Source organism: Melospiza melodia, chromosome 6 (genome assembly GCF_035770615.1).
Source record: "Melospiza melodia melodia isolate bMelMel2 chromosome 6, bMelMel2.pri, whole genome shotgun sequence".
NCBI lineage: Eukaryota > Metazoa > Chordata > Aves > Passeriformes > Passerellidae > Melospiza > Melospiza melodia.
In genome coordinates this window covers 11,388,929-11,409,038 of record NC_086199.1, presented here as the reverse complement: position 1 = coordinate 11,409,038, position 20,110 = coordinate 11,388,929, and the positions used below count along the sequence as shown (strand labels likewise).

Below are 20,110 nucleotides of genomic sequence, written 5' to 3'. Positions count from 1 at the left end.
TCCATGCAGGACTGAAGCTGCTTTCATACCTATAACACTTAAGAAAATTCTAATTAAATCAAGTCAAACTGCCAAAGTACCAGTGTTACAACTTGATTTCCATCATGAACCCCATTCCCATCTGATTTTTTTCCCTATTGCTTATCTTGTGGGCACTTTCTGAGAAGAATGTGGTTTTCCTGTAAGGAAGAAGTGCCAAGGTATATTTTAAGATGTATGTGCTTCTAGTTTGCAAATTTGAGAAACTTCTAGAGCAAATTAAGGGCCTGCAAAATGAATTACAATATTGCAGCAAGAGGTCCTTGTCAGCTGTTCCTCTATTTTTAGCTTAGATCACTCCTGGATGTTTTATCATTCTAGTAATGAATGTCATGAAATTATTCATATTTTGAAAGTTAACTATTGCCTCCTTTAAACCTGCTTTTCCTCCTTCAAAAAAAAAAAAAAAAGGGAATGAGAAAGGCAGCACCACAAGTTCTGACAGGCTTTTGTTAATGATGCATTTTATTCAGCTTGAGAGAGAGCAAGTGTAGTCAGTGGAATAACAACAAACTGAAAACCTGTAGTGGGAACCATTTTTCTGGATTTGTGTTATAAACTTCATACAGAGGTACAGTGACAATCTAATAAGAATTATTACAGTAAGAGCAGCTTGCTTTGAGTAGGCAGTAAACCATGTTTTTGAAGCTGTTAGAGCTACTACAATAGTAAGACTCACTCCTTTAACTTTGTATCAAAGCCTGACTGCCCTGGCCAAGCTTAGGACTCTGTCAGCAAGGCACAGGATGAACAGGCAGAGAAAGGTTCACCTGCTGTAAACAGACAAGTTTCTCTGGTCCCTGTGAAGATGAACTTAAATACCTAGGAGACCTGGACTTCTCACGTGGGGAGAGGTGAGAGTAGCTGAGGAACTACATTATTTGAAAATATCTTTTCACTTGTCTGGTAATTTCAAATAAATGGGCTACTGCATATGTCAAGGTGATCTATTCCCATCTGTATGAGGGCTGTGATACAGAAATAAGTGCTGAAAAGATGAGCAGAATAGGTGGCAATACATTCAGAGGATGAAGGATACAATAGTTTCATTAAAAGCATATTCATTCTTCATTCATTGCTGTGAAGATTTTTTATTTCTAAGTCCAGCTGTAATTAACTACTTTAATTTCTTTTTAAACAGGTGTCAAACAAAAAATCAAATAGTGCTCCTCCCCCAGCACAACTATCTAAAATCAAAGTACCAGCACCACAGACTGTAGTGAAGAAGGAAAAGCGTCAGAGTTCTTCAAGGTTTAATGTTAGCAATAACAGGGAGCTTCAAAAACTGCCAGCTTTAAAAGGTATGTCTTTCCAAAGTGGAATTACTCTTGTGGGGAAGTTTGGGCATGAGATTGAGAAGCACCTCAGCTGTCATACTTCTAATATCTGGACAGCATACATAATACATCAAGTATGCACATCTGCAAACTGCACATACTTGCACTGGGTGGTTTTTTCTTCTGTTTGATCTCCACTTGAGGACTTCCAGTATGTTGCCTTCTTGGCAATCAGTATAGGCAGTGTCTGTGTGACAGCATATTCACTCATCTCACATAAAAGGAGACTATTTGGGATCTTTTTGCAAAATATTAGGCATCTGTCCTCAGAGCAGTGTGCTCAAACCTTGCTTCATTTGTGCTACAATTTCTCTTGATACTGTTAGAAGCCTGGTCTATCACTATGTATGGGTCTGTTTTTCATGAGCATGGGTCAGGCAGAGTGGTGCCTTTTTAGTGCATATGAATTTTTCCTTTGTTGATTTTAAGGCTTGTTTTATCTCTTAGATTTATATTTACTTCCAACTGTGACAAAAAGATGATGATCATTGATGGGTTCTCTCTTACTAACCCGGCTTTTATCATTTTTATTTGCTCTGAAGGCTTATTTAGAGGAAACAAAAAGGCAGTTTTGAAACAAAAAAAAGCAGTGTATACTGCTTTACAGTGTTCAAGAGTTCAAGATTGCCAATGAAAGCCTAATAGATCACTGAAATGTTGAGTAGTACTGGTGTAGGCAATGTGAAATTATGGGAAAAATTATTATATTCTTTCCTCCATTCATCATTTTCTTAATACAATAAATTAGTGTTTCTTGAAAATGAACTCTGCTTCCCAGCCTGTCTGAATTACACTGCATTTCATTCAGATCAAATGAGATTGCAAGATTTTTCTCTTTACACAGATACTGTATTTACAAAAAGAATCTAAAATACTGTCCATCATATTAATTTAGCAGCCTATAGACAAGATGCTGTTTAATATATTTCAAGACTAAACTACTGCTTCATTGAAACTTCATTTCAATATATGAATTAAAAATTTAATAAGACTATTTAGCAGCACAGATTATGAATAATAAGTTCTGTCTTTTAAACTGACATAGAAGGTTCATGCACAAGCTGTGACAACCAGGGCATGAGTGACATAAGCAAAAGATACTAAATTAAAGTAGTGATTTTTATAAGAAGTTATGCATACAGAACCTCTTGTTCAAAGACTCAGACAAAAAGAATATAATTTGTTCCTTGGTCATATTTTAAATAGAGTGGTTCTAGTAGTGCCTGGGACTGCAGCTCAGGGATACCAGAACCGAGCATGCAATTAGAAGCAGTATGGACAGAGAGCTGGAAATGGGGAAAATGAGTGCAGATGGGACAGGGGAGAACTAACCCATCCTACAGTAGTGAAGGTGAAGTTTAAGATCTGTTTCTGCCTTGGCTCTGTTGCAGTTTAAACCACTAAGCCAGTGAAATGCAGAAGAATGTTGCTTGTAGTTGGAGGAGGGAGGAGTAAGAAAAAAAGAAAATTCTTATAAACTGTCTGAGGTATTTTCTCAGAGCATTCTAGCACTTTTTGACACAGTGTACCTATTTGTGAAGAAATGGTAGGAGTATTGTGCATTGTAATTGCCTTGAGTCTGCAATCACTCACTCCCCCATGCTCAGGTGAAAGGAATGAAAAGATCTTGAGCTTCTCCCTGGTGCTGTGTGTACGTCCCCAGGTTGTCAAGGGCCAGACTTTGTTATGGAGCACTGGTGCAGTTGTTGATCCACTGAGGGGTAGTAATTGCCACCTTTCACTAGACAAGGCAGTAATAGCTCTGTTACCAAGCTGTACCAATCTCCTGGCTCACACCAGATGTCTGCATAATGGCTGTGCTCCCTGCATGTGCTTACTCCTGATGTAATTCCAGCCTGCTGGCGTTGCTGAGGATACTGTTGGCCAGTCACGCTGTTCCTCTAAAAGATACAGAGATACTTGACTTAATGTGCATTTAGTGGGTCAAGTGAATCTGGGAAACTTTCATTTTGGATATCTTTGTGTGTTGTTTAATGTCTCTGTCTGGTCAGGAGTTAAATTGGACTGGCAGGCTATAATTTAAAGGACTGAAATGATTAAGACAGGTTTGACTTCTGTGAAGTGCTGGGAAGAACATAGTGTTCCTTCAGGTTAGCTGCACTTAACCAGCTTTCAAACTCCTGTTACTCATAACAGGTGGCTGCATTTCTATGGCTACAGTGCCTGGGGAACCTTTCTTTTGTCTGTAGTAGAGCAAGAGGTGTGTATTTTCTTACAAGTGTTGCAGGGACTACTGTGTGGTGTGAGGTACTTTACATGAGACTGTATCTTAAGCACAAAATATAGGATGGGGTTGTCTTTGCATACTTTAAAGTCCATATGAGATATGTGGAAGCTTGTAACTGGTAAGATCTAAATGACCTGTGGTATTGGTGAGATAACCACCTTTTTCTGTGCCACAGATCTGGAGATGAGGTCAGCAAATCACTTGAAATAGTGGGAGGGAAAGGAGGAGCTGCCAAGGTGGCTTTTCATCAAGATTTCTTATTTAAGAAATAGCTTTTTGATCTTCAGGTATGCTGCAAACTTTCTCTTGGGTGTTATACCAAAGTGCTGATGATAAGCTTCTGGAAATTCCAGCATATTTGCCCTGGTGACTGGTATTAGTGTGATATGATTTGTGTTCATTGGAGCAAATTAAGACTTATGTTATGCACCCTCAGATTATCCAGGAAATGGAGGAGCAGGATAGCTCAGATAATGCACAAAGAAAGGGAAATAGATTATGAATTAAGGGATTTTAAGAAGAGAGCTGAATGTAGAAAAGAGAAGTCTCTGATGTAATTGGTTTGTGGAACATCAAGATCCACATATTAGCAAAGCTGCAAACTAGTTATGCTCCCTGCAGCACAGTGCAGTGCAACCTGATTTAGTTGGGTAGAACAGGTAGCTCATCTGCCCACAGACAACCTAAAGTATCTCTGGAGAAGTGCTTTCAGAACAGTGCCACACATCTTGAAAAGATCTTCCCTATTTTCACCAAAAAAAAAAAAAAAATCTGTGCCATTAAATTTGTGCTTTGTTGATTTCTGCCTATCCAGTTCTATTTGTTTGCTAACATTGGTAGTACAGGTACTTAAGTTACAGAAAATTGATTATTGTTTTAAATTGTTAATTGAGAAAAAATTACACTGGACCTAAAGATGTGTTTTGTTTTATTTTATTGTGATTTGAAAGCTTGCAGACTAATGCTTTGTTTATATCAAATATAAATGGCAAAGGGTGCTTCAGCCTTCAGAAACATACCAGTTTCTTAATTTTTAGTTTCCTAAGAAAGCAATTAGTAATTTACGATATGTTAAAATCAGTATATTAAATATAAAATATTAGAATTACATGAATAGTTAAAATTGTTTAAAACTTTAAAAATGTGTTCTCTGGGAAATGAACAGTGTAAGTGTTCAATATTATTATGTAAATATATTTTAAAAGTAGCATATCCAAGGTTGTGCACACTTGAGCACTGACACAGTGAAGAGAGTTTGTGTTTTTTGCATGCTCATTTCAGCTTTATGAATTCATTTTTACATTTCTGGTAATTTTTTCATAGTAAGTGAGATTTCTAACTGTGCAAACAGGTGAATGTATTTGTAAGTTATTTTCCATGAATGTGCTAATTTTAGTAAACAGTAAATGTAGTAAACTGTAAAATAGAGAAATGACTGTACAAAGTGTTGAGATTTTTAAGGATACAGTCTGAATCATGACAATATGTAAGAAAATGTCACAATGAGAATTTAAAAATATAATGTTAAAACACCCTAAATAGGATAAAATGTTTCATGCACTGTCAAATACAGTTGTGTCACAAATCTGACTTTAACCTTCCAGTAATACTCATTAAAAGCAATGTTCCCTGTCAGTTCTAGAATAACAAATTTGAAAAAATAAGTCAGTACTACTTAATATTCCAAAACGTTGCAAACTTTCCCAATGAACATATGTTAGTCATGCATATGTAAATTTGGGCATGATTCAAAAATATGCTTTTTTGGTAGCAATTTCATATATACTTTTTTAAAGCTGGGTAAAATCCTTTCACAGCCATATAAAGGCCTCTTGGGATGCAGTGTCATGATTCAGTTTGTGCATTTGGGATTGAAGTTTTTTGTTGGTTTTGTTTGGGAGGTTCTTTCAGATAAAGGTGAACATTGTTAGATGCAACAGAGATTGGACATCAGCTTTTATTTTCAAATACAGTTCTCAATTTATTTTAAAAGTTACTATTTGCCTCTTGGAGTTGGACTTGTGATCTCAAACATGTGGATACAATATTCTTATAAATGTTTTTATGAAGGTAGGAAGAAATAAGCTACATTGACAGCTGAGGAATGTGTAGTGACTTTTAGTGCTGAGAAGTATAGAATTGGTTTTTTAATGTAGAATATCTGCATGTGATAGGATTAAACAGATTCTGGTATTTGTTGTTTTAAGATCTTACCACACATTTTGATCAGTCCTGGTTTTGATCTTCTGATGATGTCAGTTTCTGCTTTAGCATGGTTTCAACATCAGAAGTACTATTAGTCATATCTATTTGAAAAACCCAAAAACAATGCAAAAAAAACCTACTCAATAAAAGTGGGGGGTGGAAAAGAAAGGAACATGACAGGTCATTTTTCTGAGCACATTTCATGCAGAGAGCATGGTTCTTGTTTTTCTTCAAGCAGAGACTTCAGAGCTCTGCCAAATTCTGACTCTGTTCTGTGTAAAAGAACATCAGGGTGGTGTCTCAACTTGTCTGCCTGTGATACAGGACTCTGATAGGGAGGCAAGCATTATTAAAGCTTTCCTAATGTTTTTAAGTTGTAAATGGCTGTCTAGGAGATAGCTCTGTTTTCATCATCTGTAAAATATTAAAGTCTCATGAATCAAAGTTGCAGAAGAGGTGATTTCAGTTTGAGTCTGATACCTAAAAAAACAATTGTACCAAATTTTGATTGATAAAACTGTTGAAACCATGAGGAAGGAGGAAAAAGTGAGAATTGCTCAAGAAGTCAGAAATGTAAAATTATTGTGTTTTTCTCAAGCACAGAGTACCAATAAGTAAGCAAAACTGATATCAAGTAAATGAGAAAGCAAGTCAAGTTTTGTTCTCGGTACTGCAGAGAAATTCAACCATATATGTTGATAGTTTCTACAAACTCTTATTGGAATACATTTAAATTTAAGCAGAGTCTGTTACCTGTTCATTTAAAACTAGCTTCTGTTTTCATGATGCAAAAGAGACTGACTGGATGTGTGCCATATAATAGAATTTGTGAGAATCATGGCACTAATGGGCTACTTTGGGGTTTTGAGGAGCAATTTTCATATAAGCTGCTGAAATTGGAGATCTCAATGTTTAAGATCACTTTCATTGCAGAAACCTACTCCTGCCACTTGTAATTTATTAGAGGATAAATATGCAGTACTTTGGCCTTTCCAGTTTAATTGTACTTCTTAAGTGCATGCATGGCAATTCAGGAATTGTGTCCAGCTGCAAGGTGATAGCATTCCTGTTTAGATAAAAGTATTTTATGCAAAGTAAGATGATAGATTAAACAAGATAATGCTGCTATAAAATATAATTTACCCTAATACACAATTCATTTAAAAGGCAAGACACTGAGGCAAAACAAATTAATTCTCATGGAAAATATCAATGAATGCAGTTTTGTGAAACAGATCATTCTCCTCTCCTTCATATGTGAACTGTGAACTGTAGTGGAATAACTGAGTGTGCTAAATGCTGTCCTTCTGGTCCTGACTGTGTTTGTGCTTTTATAGGTTTTTTTGGCAGCCCATCGTTGTATTTAATATATTGAAACAAACAAAAAGTCCATAATGGAAAATACTGCAGAAGCTTGTTCTTTCCTATATGAGTATGGCTGAATGTGTGTATTGTCAGTGGATGTATGTATTGTATCATGTGAAGGAACTGGGGGGGCTCTTTGTCCTGTACTTTAGCAACTTTGTCCTTGAACTTTGACTTTAAAAGCATTATCAGTACTGCCTAAACACTTTCCCGTACTGATTTTTCTTGTAGATGTTTAAAATAATCATTAAAATGTCTGTGGTTAGCATATACATTTCTTAAACCAAAAGCTGACAGTCGTTTGGTGTTCATACAGGAACATACGATCTATCAGTGGTTATAAAGTAATTAATATTTAAATATTTAGAAATTATCCTGTCTGAATTGCTATGTAGCATTTTAAAGATTAAGAAACATGATACCTAATGAATGAAGAACTACCAAAAAAAGAAGGTTGTAGAGGAAAAATACTTTGCTTGAGTGTGTGAATTCTTTTCCTTCAGCTAGTTTTACATGAAATCATAGGCTTGGATTAATGAGCCATTTTTTATTTCAACTGCCCTATCAAACACCTACTCATTAGTCAGCAGCTGAAAGTGTTAGAAGAATGCACTACATCTGTCACTGGCAGCATTTCCTACCCAACTTGTTTCCACTGAAGTTTGGATAGAATCCATAAAAATAGGATTTAAAATGTGGTATTGTCTTATTTTCTAGATTCTAACCTGTATCTGAATTCAATTTAGATCTCTCTTAAAATGCCTTTTATTATGCTCTCATTCACAAAAGGAACATTTTGTTCCATTGCATAGATCCTCATTATACTCAGACCTTCACATTTTTGCTGCTGCACTGAACTTCCTTCTTCTTAAGACCTCTAGAGATCAAACATTGAATTTTTACACATGGATATCAATCAGGGTTGTTGGTTAACTAGCCTGGTCTCAAATTTTTACTCTTTAAATGTTATTTTTACACTTTATTTCTTAAAAGTGGTACGTGTGACCTATGTAATAAGGCCACAGACATCAGTGAGTTTGGTGTTGTTTTGGTGGATTTTGCACAGGGCTTGATTAAAGTAGTGTGCCAGTATTTGAAATGAGCTTCTGCTATCTACCCTAGGAATTACTTTTTTGTACCAATGCTATTTTAAAAAAAGGTTTCTTTTAAGGTAATGGTCTTATACAGCTTTCTAAACTCAACCAGTATCTACTGGTGGTTTTTCTTCCTGTCCCCACTCACAAAAATTCTTGAGTATACAAGATTGATTGAAGGAAAACTTGGCACTGTTGAACCTGTGTGCTACAGTGACTGTGCAAATATTAGGAAATCCAGATAGAGACAGGAAATCCAGTCAGAGACATTTACCAATTCCTCTTTAACCAAATTTTACTGTACTAGAAGGAGTGAATACTATAAATTTTTCAATGAGGAATTGTCTTTTGCCGTGCTTGAGTTATGGAAATTTTTTAAGGAAGCTGCATGACAGTTCATATCCCTTTCATTTATCCAGGTAAGTATTTTTTCTTATCTCTGTATTTCTTTTGATAGCTAAGTATTAACATGGTGTTTACTGCCTCTGTTTCCCTGAAGAATTTCCTCTTGGCTGTCCTTGGATTTAGTCAGAACCTAGAAGGAGAAGCCCATATCCTTCTTATTGCTGCAGGTTCTCCTCCAGAATGTGTAGTGTCCAGTACCTTTCCTTCTCTAAAACAAAGTTACTGTCTTTGAGTAAGTCACTGTTCAGGGTTGTGATGAGACCCCCATTTTCTTATAGCCTGACATCATTTATGAGAACAGTAAGTTTAGTGTAGGTTATGATTGGAGGGGGGGGGAAAGTAAATTATATTGCTCGTACCAGAAAAAGCAAGTCATGTTTATTCCTGTCCCTTTTTTGGGTGTCTGTCTGGTGGGCCAGATAATGGAATCAACATGGCTCAAACTCACCCTTTTCTCATTTTAACTGTGCTCAGTTTCCTAATCTGGTTCAGCCATGCAGCTGCACAACCCTTGTACAGCAATTTCAGACGCTTGGGCACCTGAGCCTCAGAAGAGAGGGGATTGCAGCAATAGGTCCTGAAGGTTTAGCTCTGCCTGGACTGCCATGGAACACAGTCTGGGTTAGCAGAAAACTAACCTGACAATAAAGTGGCTTTCTGTTGGTTTAGGGAACTACACCAGCTCAGCTGTGGGTCTGATGAGAGCAAAATATTTTCAAATGTAAAGCAGAAAGGAGTGCAGGAAGGGGCCCTGCAACAAGGCTGGCTTAGGTTGATGAGGAATAGCAATTTCAGCAATTGTGTCTTTAATAACCTTAGAGCTCAGACTCAATATCTTCCCTTCCTCTCTCAGTCAAAAAATGAAAACTCATACAGTCTGAGAGGTAACCAAGCCAAGTGTCTTCATATAAGTAGAAGTTTGTGCAATTTTAATTATATTATGTTGTTGTTCCTGCCATTAATTCAGTTAGAGTAGTAGGTGGTGTAAAATGGAAATAAAGGCAACCTTTGGGCACGTGAATTTGCTATATGTGTTGTGGGCTGATGAGAAGCAGGGTTAGTGGTTGTTTTTAAAATCAATAACCTAAATGGAGTGTTTGTTTTTGAAAAAGTGGCACATAGCCTCCAAGTGTAAAGAGTATTCATTAGCTATAATGCTGGATCCTAACTAAAGGATCTGCTTGTAAGGCCCCTTCCAACCAGTTATATCCTGAGAACTTTATAGGATTTTTCCTTCATTCCCATCATTGGAAAGTTGGAAGTGATGAGCAGGGTTCAGAGGAAACCTGGAATAGCTACAGTCTCATTACATTGTCAATATGGTTTTTTGTTCATTTAATTCTAAAAATCGATAGCTGAAGTTAATACTGTTTTTCATTTTCTTACAACAGAAATGTCTTCATAAATTTGTTAAAGTAAGCTCTTCTTCCTCCCATTGATCTTCATTAGCTCTGCTCCACTTGCACTAATATTCTTTCTCTTCCATTAGGAAGTCAATTCCTAACTCAATTTTCTTTGCAATTTTTTTCCCAAATGAAGTTGCTCATAATAATTCAACTTAAATAAATATTTTCCTTTGGTGGCAAATCAAATATTTTAAAACTGAAACAAAGGGAGTGTATAAAAACCTCCTGAGCAGAATGTACTCTCAATCTGTACAATGGTGAGAAAACTGCAGATGTTGTTAACCAGCAAAAGGTCTAATGAAGACCAAAGTACTTCAGCTTCACTAGTGTCCTGACAGAATTACACCAGAAACACACTGGTTTATGAGTATTTTAACCAGTTTCTCTGGGTTTTTAAAGTACTGGACTCAGACCTATCAGAGTCCAGCAAAAAAGAAGGAATGAGAACATTTTTGCAAAAGAAAACTTCCTGAATGTGACTGAGTCCTATCTGCCAATAGTATTGCTAGTTCTGTGAATGTCACATTTACTCTCTAATGAAGAATTTTCTAGGGGGCTTGACTCTTAAACCACTACCTAAAATTTGCTAATGAACTTCCAACAATAAAAGTCCTGCTTATGTGTAAATTAGGAAATGCCACTGTAACTAATGTTCCCTTTTTGCTCTGTTGTGAAATTGTGTCCATGGCCACAGGGACAGCCTTCCTGTCTATTTAATCTTTGCAAGCAGTTCCAGAGAGACAGAGGCAGCAGCTGCCCATTAAAGCAGTCATGAGTAGAGAGGAGTGATAGAGCAGCTGTTCTTAAATATATAGTTACCAGAGAAACTGGAATTTTTAACCTTATTTTTGCCACTTTGTACTGTGGTTTATTACTATAAAATAATCTAATTCTGCTTTAATATCAGGAAAAGAAACAGAATTTGCTACAAGGTCCTGCATGTGAAAATACTTCAGAAAATACCCAAGTTGTTTTGTTTTTTCCTTCATCCATCAAAATCTTGTAGAAAACCCTGTTAAAGGTCAGTCTAGGTTTTAATCTATTTTTTTAAAAGGCATATGTCTATGGTAGTTTTTTATTTTGAAAGGCTAAAACTCACATTGAACTTGTTGACTTCAAAGGTCTGTTCCAACCTTGATGATCCTATGATTCTAAGGTATACTCAAGGGATATATAGATAAAAAACATGACATTTTTGAGGATACACCTTCCCTGGTTTTGCCTACATTGTAAGGACAAAGGATTCGAATCTTTGTAGTCTCAGAGAAGAGGTTTAAAAAGTTCATGTGGCTTGTTTTGATGTTGTCAAAAGCAGGATTAACTACATTTATGTCACACATTATGTTTGGTCATTTTTTAAATTACTAGAAACTTGGCGGGTTTTTTGTTTTTTTAAGTGTGCTTATTGTGAGAGGATTTAATTTAATTTCTAACCTAATCTTCTTTGAGGTAGAATGCATTTACTGTTTGTAGTGAATGTAGAAAGATTAATTTCTTCCACCTCCATAATTATTCTTTAAAATACTTGGATATTCTCAGTCAAGTCCATTTTATTTAAAAACAAACCAACAAACAAACAAACAACCTACACACCACATCAAACAGGAGCTTTATTTTTTTAACTAAGTAATATTTTAAAGATTTGTTGTCTTTGGGCTTTCTCATCAGGTTTACATCCAGAATGTACTACTTCAAATTGGGCCTTGTCAGCAATCATTAAATCCAATTGATTTCTTTGTGTGTCTTATGGATGATATTCTTCTTTTTTATATCCCAGTTAGTCTTTTCCCTTCACCAATTGAATAATATTCAGTACAGCTCTAACTCACCTTTGACAGTACGTTATTGTAGTGTGATGTAATTTTTCTAACCAGGTACACATATGCCCTATAATTTGTTTTTATATCAATTTTTCATCAGCAAGTTACTTAATCAAAAAGTGTCCTCTGATGTGCACCCTTTTTTTTTCTCTTTCTTGAGCATATAAATTTTTCTTTCTTGAGATATAAATTAAGACAGTGTCATAGATGCAGTAATCTGCATACCCATTTGCACTAGTATGTGACATACAATATTTGGGCAGAAGGACAGATCTGGAGACAGCACAAGTAACAGTGCCAGTTTCTCTGAACATCACTCCCAGCAGACAAAATGGTCCTTCAAATAGCTCATTGTAAAAATAAATGTGCAAGTCTCATATGACCAAAAAAAAGGCTGCTCACAGTTTTGTTGTAAGTACCTTAAATAATCAAACTAACAAGTTCAGAAATTGTTATGCTATGCCTTTTTTATTCTACTTCCGAGATTATGCAGGAAAACTGCTTCCATGTGCTTATATATTGTTTCTTCGTAATTTTCTTTACTTTTCATTAATAGTTTTAAAAGTTATTTATAATTACGGATCTTTTTAGAAAGGAAAACCAGTATTGTGCAATATCCAAATTTAGAAACATTAACATAAACTGAAGGCAGATCCATTTCTAGATTGATAGAAGTATCCAGATCCATTTCTAGATTAAAAGACATATTCAGCATGAAACATGAGGTTTTCATCTGCTTGTCATATATATGCATTTTTATTTGTTATGTACATACTAGTAACCAGCGTTGAAACAGTGCAAGGAATGTTTATGCGGTTTTATATTTCTAAATCAACAGTAATAATCTAAGGACCTGTATCTTACTGTAAACCAACTACCTTTTGTTATGGCCCTTGAAAGCTGAAGTTGTAGATATTACCCTCAGTGCTGTGTTTTTCCACGGTTAAATTAAACATTGGTTTGATAATCCTGAGAAACCGTACTGAAGGAAAGGCCAAGGAATGAGGAAAAATAAAACTGCATGCGCTCTTTCTAGCAGGTGCTACTGAATATTATCGAGGGGGCGGGGGTACCACAGCAGCAATGAGATCATCCTGGCAATAATAAAAAACCCGAACCCAACGCGGCAGGGCCGTCATCTCCGCAGCCGCTCCGCCCCTGCCGCGGGCGGCGCGGGGCCGTGGCGGGCGCGGGGGGAGCCCCGCACCGGCCGCGCTCATTCGCGGCCTCCTCGGTGTCATTTGAAGTTGCAGCCGTCGGCCAATGGGGCTCCTCCCGCCCGCTGACATCACTCCCCAGCCAGTTCCCTCCAGCTGCAGAGCGCTTCAGTTTCTGTCTTTTTTTAAACTAAAATGGAGGCTGGTTTCTTGCCTTAAGGAATACAGTGCCGTGCCTGCTGGAGCCTAGATGTTGACATGTAACAGAGCTGGCAGCAGGATGGTGGTTGACGCAGCCAATTCCAATGGGCCGTTCCAGCCCGTGGCCCTTTTGCATATTAGAGGTGAGTTATTGTGCGTGCGAGAGTGAATCGCGACCCTCTGACGAGCGAATAAATGGCTATTGTGGAGCTCGGAGAAGGGGAGCAGGAAGTCCTTTGTAGCTCAATCCCTCTCGGTTTGTTACAGCCGCGGTAAAGCCGGCGGAGAGCAAAATCCATTTTCTGTTAAGTGTGTTCGGGGAAGGTTTAAGAATTCATGGTGGCATTGCATACATAGTTAAAAGCAGGTTTTACAGCTTTCTGCCGTAACTCTCCCATCCCCCTTCCAAGCTGTGCTGATGTCAAAGGATGTGAAGTCACTACCCCAGAAAGGTACTGAGGGGGGCAGGGAAGAGCCGAGTTATCCCTATAGCGTTTCTAGAGAATAAGGGCAAACCTTTGGTGTGCTTCAAAGCCTTTTTTTGTTTGAATTGTTTGGATAGAGCTGCCTTAGTGTGCACTGCAGCTTGTGAAAGAATTGGAAGTGTCAGAGAAGGAGGGGGGAAAGAGATGTGACACTTACTATGAAAATATCCTTTATGTATTTAGAAGGCATTTCCTAGAAGAGATGCGGTTTGGCTTTAACAAGCAAGCTCTTGTGTGCCTGCCGTGCTGTGCAGTTCTGAATGTTCAGTTCTTCACAGAATGTGTTCTTTTGGGTATATAGAACTAGTGTATTGCAAATTACATATTCTGTTATTTGAACATACGTGTTGGTATGACGCTTCTGTACAATCGAGTGTGTATCTCTTGTTCTGTATTTTTTACGTAGTAAAATTTTGCATTGTGTTGGGGGGTTTTGGGTGTATTTTTTAGCTGGCTTTTAAGCAGCCAGTCCTTTTTTTAATATCTGCTGTAGGGTGTTTCTGGCTTAGAACTTTATGAAGGCAGAACATGTATTAGCTGGGATGAGCACATCTTGAACAATGGTATTTATATGCAAGAAACATAGCTTGTACCGTTCTTAATTCTTTGCTTCTCAGCTTTCACTGGCATAGGCTAGATGTTAGTACTGGAAAGAAATTTTTTTTTTCATTAATATTCCATACTCTGAAAAAATTTTGCTTTGGAAGTTTATAAACCCCAACTGTTCAGAGGTCTGTTCTTTTAAGTAGGAACATGGGTGTTCACGTATTTAAAAATCATGATTTCTCTTTAACTTTTAAAAGAGCCATAACCTGCTCTGTCTGAAGTGGCAATAGATGAATTCTAGAAAACTAATTTTGATCTGTGACTGGGGAGGAAATGCAGTAAAATTCCATTGATTTCAAATAGGGACTATGCTTGTTGTCAAGGGAATAAAATGGAGCTGCCTGACCTGTGGACAAGCCTTTGCTTGGCACTCTGTACACAAATCATCTTCATTTTCAGATAGGTGTTGCCTTTTGGAAGGGGAAAAGCACCACCTTTTAAAGGTTCAAGTTAGAAAAACAAACAAAGGTTGGAATCAGAATGATGAAATATTGCAATGATTTTCCTTAATCCTTTGTCTCAATATGATAACAAGGTTCTTGTTATTGAAGTCCTTATCCTGCCTTTGCTCCAATAATACATAATTGTGGAAACCATGGATTTTAAGAAACTGTTCTGAAATTTATTTTCCCAAGACCTACATTTTTGGTGCACTGAATAATATAGTAGCAAAGAAGAAGTTAAAGGGTCTGTGGTTTAGGGTTTTTTTGGGTGATATGGTTTTTTTTTTCTGTTTGGTTGGTTACAGTTTTTCAGTGGATTATGAGAGTAGAGTTTCTTGTAAGCAATTAAAGAATTACTGGGAGATTGATTGTTTTTCATTTTTCAGGTGGCAGGAAATAGAATGGGTTTCTGATATTATAGCCCAGAGGAGTTGCTTGACACCGGGAGAGCAAAGCATCTCTTTCATGCACCCTGAAGTGTGCAGAAGTTCCTTTGGGTTTTTCATATGTACCTCAGAAGTTCCTTTGGGTTTTTTATGCGTACCTCATGTCACCAGCTGTGCTGATGCTACTGATGCTTCCAAAATGAAGCCTGTCAGAGCAATACATACAAAACTCTAATGGCAGTAAAAATTAGCTGGTAATTCTGAAGGCTAATGACACATTATTACTGTTTGTCCCAATGCATGCTGCTTTTACAGTTGTCCTTTTGCATCATCTGTTGTAATATAGGATTAAATTTCTAGTAGAAGTGTTCCTCTGGGCAACTGTAAGAGCTAAAACTTCAAGGTCAAGGACAGGGGGTAGGGGCATAAGCCCCTTGGGTGTTTCTCATAGATATCGTTTGTTGAAATAAAAAAAAAATTTCTTAAGCACCAGTTCCATAAATTTTTTTAAATTTTGAGATGGTGTAGGTACCATATTTGAACTCAATCTTGCTTCTAAAAAGTATGTGAAGCCTTGTGGACTAAACTGTTAGTACTTAATTGAAAATAAAAATTGCAATCTTACTTATAAAGTTAATTCCAAAGCACTTTCTGTACCTGGATCATATGAAATATGTAATGCTTGCAGAATAAAAAGAAAATTTTTAGCAAGCAACAATATCATGCCAGACATGGTTTGTCGTGTGCATCCTGAACTGTAAGGAGCTTTGTTGTCTGGGTTGCTTACAGCTTTACATAAGCAACACAGTTGGAAAAAGATGCAATTGATTTTTTAAAATTATGTTAAAGTCCTGTGAATAGGAAATAAGAATGTCAGAATTTTACTGACTGCCGTTGCTGACACTGTTGTGTCCAACATCACCAAAGGAAGGAGCAGTGGGTACTTGTAGGGTAGGAGGTGTCATGGCCACAAATACCCCATCCTCCAGCAGTTCATTTGGCTGCCTGTACTCAAGTTTACCTTGGGTATGGTGCAGCCACATAATCCTGAGTCAGAGTGCTGTGGAAAGAGCTGTGAGCGTGTTGGGGTTCCCCTTTGATTCAGGAGCTGGCTTCAGGCTCAGGCTGTGGCCTTGGTTGTCGCCTCAGTGGTTGTCATGTGCCTCGTTGGTCTGCATCCTGGTGTGTTGACTTCCCAGCTTGGTGTCCCTCTGCACTGAGCACTTGTTCAGCAGACACAGGACTGTCAGCTGAGCCTGCTCAGTGTCAGAATAGCTGCTCTCTTCATTCAGGTACTGCAAGACTGTGCCCTTTGTCACAACTGTAGATTGTTGGCAGTTGTTCAAGAGCAGTGTGTAGAAATCAGAAATGCAGGTGACTTTTGACCCACTGGTGGAAAATAACAAGCACCAAAAGAGCCTAATCCACGCTAAATGCAAGTGGTGTGGCACCATTGCTGTGTGTTATCTGCTTGTGCTGAAAACATTGCCTCAGTGAGAGTGGTTGGCCTGTTGGGGTAGTGAGCCTTCAGTCAGCAACAGGCTCTCCTGGGGATCTGAGCTATGCTGCTGCTGCATTGGTCTTTCTAGAGTACAAAGGTAGCTGAGCATTATGCCCTTGAATTGATTGTCACTTATTGCCGTCATCAACTGAAAACATAGTGGTATTGGAATGATATAAGGCTTCAAGGGAAATCACAATTTCAGTTTAAGCAGCTGTTACAGCCATGGAATAACTGCTGTGGTTTGTGATCTTGGATGGAGGCTTGACCTTGTGAAACCAATGCAGCTGAAGGAACTCAGCATGGGAAATCTGCATGGAGAGCTCCTTTAGGATCTTTGTGCATTGACAGGCCACTTGCAATCAAGGTGACACTAAGCACAGAGAGTTATTAGGTATCATGAATTTAGCACTTCTGCAGCAAGGAGGGAAGCAGGTCTGGATGGTGTTTTCAGGAGTGAATTCAGGGCCCTGAGCAGATGAGCCACAAAAACAAGGTGAGGCTTGAGGAAAGGAAACATTTTGATTTCCATCTCAGCACTTCAGTCAGAGAAAGCAGCTGTAAAAGCTGCATGGATTAGGACAAACAGTAAATGTTTGCCACTAGACTTCAGAGCTACCAGTTCATATTTACTGTTGAGTGTTCAAAACCATAACTATAGTACAGCGTGTAGTAACAGGTAGAAAATAATAGTCATTCATTCTGTAGGCAGAATATGAATTCTCAGGGGGGAGGAGATGTTTTTCATTAGGAAAATGTGTTGATACCAGTGTTGATGACAAAAATCCCTTAATATTGTTTTGTCAGACCATAGAAGTAGCCCAGATGCCAATGTCTCCATGAACTCAAGACATATTTTGAACAAAATACATATAAAACTCTGTTCTGATCTGCAGTGGCAGAATTAGAATATAAAGGTTACTTTAATGGCTTGGTTGCTGTTCATGCTTTTCAAAAGTTATTTTCAAGATGTTTTGCAAGACATACTGAAAATTGTGTGGGAAGAAGGGTGAGAACACCCTGATACTATGTTAACTCAAACTGATGCTTCCTGTAGGCCATAACATGTTTCAAATATCTCATTGTCCATCCTTCTCCTTTGCCTTCCAGAGCAGCAAATGTTTTTTGACAGATTTGACTTGTCATTATTGAAGTTACTTTAGATTTTGTGCAAGGTGCTTTGACTTTTTTTCAAAGATGATTTATGTTAACTTTGTCCATTTTTTTCTGTGCGCTCCTTGTTCATCTTGTGTGAGGGATCATGGAAGGTATTTCAGATTCCACCTTTACATAGTGTTCTTCAGGGCAAAAAATGTCAGTGGTAGTGTTTCTGTGATGTAAATATCTGAGTATTTAGATAGAAATTTGCATGTTCCTCAAAGGTGGTGCAAGATCTTTGTTTAGTTGGGCAATTTATATCTTAAAGGAGAAAAGCTTGGCACTTTCATTTTAGAAAGAATGTGTTCACGTGTTTGTCGTGAAAAATAATTGACCTGAAAATACTTCTGTCTAACCAGAGTTGCTAAAAACTGTTGCTAGACTGTTGCTTTGCAGGAATTGTGTCTGAGCTAAAAGAAGAATAAAAAATTATCCATTCTGTAATTAAAAGGGAAGCAGAGCCCAAAGCTCTCACTTCAGAAGTAGTACAGACCAAACTCAGCCCACAGAACAGCAGCCATTTACCTCATGATGTACAAAGGAGGCTGAAGGAACTGGATTTGTTTGGCCTAAAGGAAGGAAGGTTAAGGGGAGATTTGATCCTCAACTAACTGATGGGAGGGTGTAGAGCACAGAGCCATGCTCCTCTCAGAAATCCACAGTGGGGGAATGAAAAGTAACCAGTATGACTTGGCAAACTCTGGAGATTGCAATTGTACACAAGGCGAAAATATTTTCACCATAAAAGTGGTTAAAAGCTGGAACAAGATTCCAGAAGGGGCTGTGAAATCTCTGTAATTGGAAGTACTTTGACTGGAGAGCAGCTGGGTTTATGTAGTGGGGGATTAGAGTAGCAGAAATGACTGTCCCTTGTGGTGAAAATTATTCTATGATTCTGTCATTCTTTGGTTCTTGTGGGACCAAAGAATTATTGACCTTGCTGTAGCATAAAAGAATTACAATATTAATTTAAATGTCTTTTTTTTTAATCCAAGCTCAAAGAACAATATTCTTACTGTAAACTCTCTTTATGCCCCTTAATTTCTTTTTAGTTACTAAGGCAAACATTTTAATACTTGGTGCTAGGATGCCTATTAGTAGTACTTTTACTTCTGTTAACTCACAGTTTTTGGTGTTAATGGTGTTTTAAATTATTCTTACCATGTTTTAGCAAACTGTTAAAGATGGGTGACTGGAACTGCATGCAGTATTAAAAACACTGGCATGCTAAAAGAATGTTTTATTCATTTCTAAATCTTCAGTTAGAAGCTCAGCAGCAGTCCATACCTTCTGAATAAGATAGAACTAATAAATGTACGCAGACAGCTATTTCACCCACATTTCTTTACATTTATCAGCTTTTGGAAAGCTCTAATAGGTTGAATTAACTTGCTCAGTACTGTGAGATTTTTCTCTAGCCTTCTTTGACAAGTTTGAATTGACAATGAGCACAGCTTTTAACAAACTGTGTGACCTTGCTATTCATCTTCTGTGGTGTTTATGAAAATGTTGAACAGTGTCATTTCTAACACATCCTTACAACATGTTTGTAGTAATCTTCCTGTATTATAACAACATTATGTTAAAAATACAAAAATCCCAGGATAATTGTCACTTACCAAATTTCCAATACTTTCCAAGAACTTGATGCATTTCAAGCATGTGCTGTGCCTTTACATGTGCTGAGTTTGCTTTTTTTGAGGGTAATAATATTTTATTATACTCTGAAACTAGCCTAATCTGATTATAAAAGCATACCAAAAAATCTCAAAGTCACATGTCATGATACTGGTTTTTTCCTCTTAGTATTTTCTGCAGCAGAAAATTAATCTGGTTTATTCCTTCTGTATTTTCTGTGTAACTATAATCTACACCTTAGAATGCATCTTGCACCATCCACCTAAGTAGCTGTTTTAAGGATGGTGAACTTGTTCAGTCTGAGCACATTTGTTTATTTAAATCCTAATTTTCTTTAATTCTTTGGCACATTTAAATTCAGTCAATATTTAAGGTACAATCACTCTTTGTTGTAAGAAGTGAGCAGTCTTCCTGGGAGGAAAGGTGGATAGAGGAGACATCTTAATTTGCTTCTGAGATGCTTCCATAGTAGCGATGAACTGTGTTACTTCTCTGAGTGAATTTAAATTTTTAAATTTTAAAAGGGAAGGCTTGTTTGTACCTTTGTGGAAATATTTCCATGCAAAGGACCTTCAAAACTTTTTTTAGTCTTTCCAGTCTAATAAATGGAATTTCC

At 37.4% G+C, this 20,110-nt stretch overlaps 1 protein-coding gene across 3 annotated transcripts in view; it reads left to right on the top strand.

The window, feature by feature from the left end:
• The window catches only part of PPP2R5C (protein phosphatase 2 regulatory subunit B'gamma), a 71,122-nt gene that overhangs the window by 15,734 nt on the left and 35,278 nt on the right, over window positions 1–20,110 (top strand). The window contains exons 1-2 of one of the 3 annotated variants that reach the window (XM_063159944.1): window positions 1,217–1,340; window positions 13,297–13,420. The exons of 1 other annotated variant lie outside the window; for it this stretch is intronic. In XM_063159944.1, coding sequence (XP_063016014.1) covers window positions 13,327–13,420 — 94 coding nt within the window. In that variant the 5' untranslated portion in view covers window positions 1,217–1,340; window positions 13,297–13,326. Of the gene's footprint in view, window positions 1–1,180; window positions 1,341–13,296; window positions 13,421–20,110 lie in introns of those variants that run through there. One more of the 3 variants, XM_063159943.1, reaches the window with a different exon arrangement.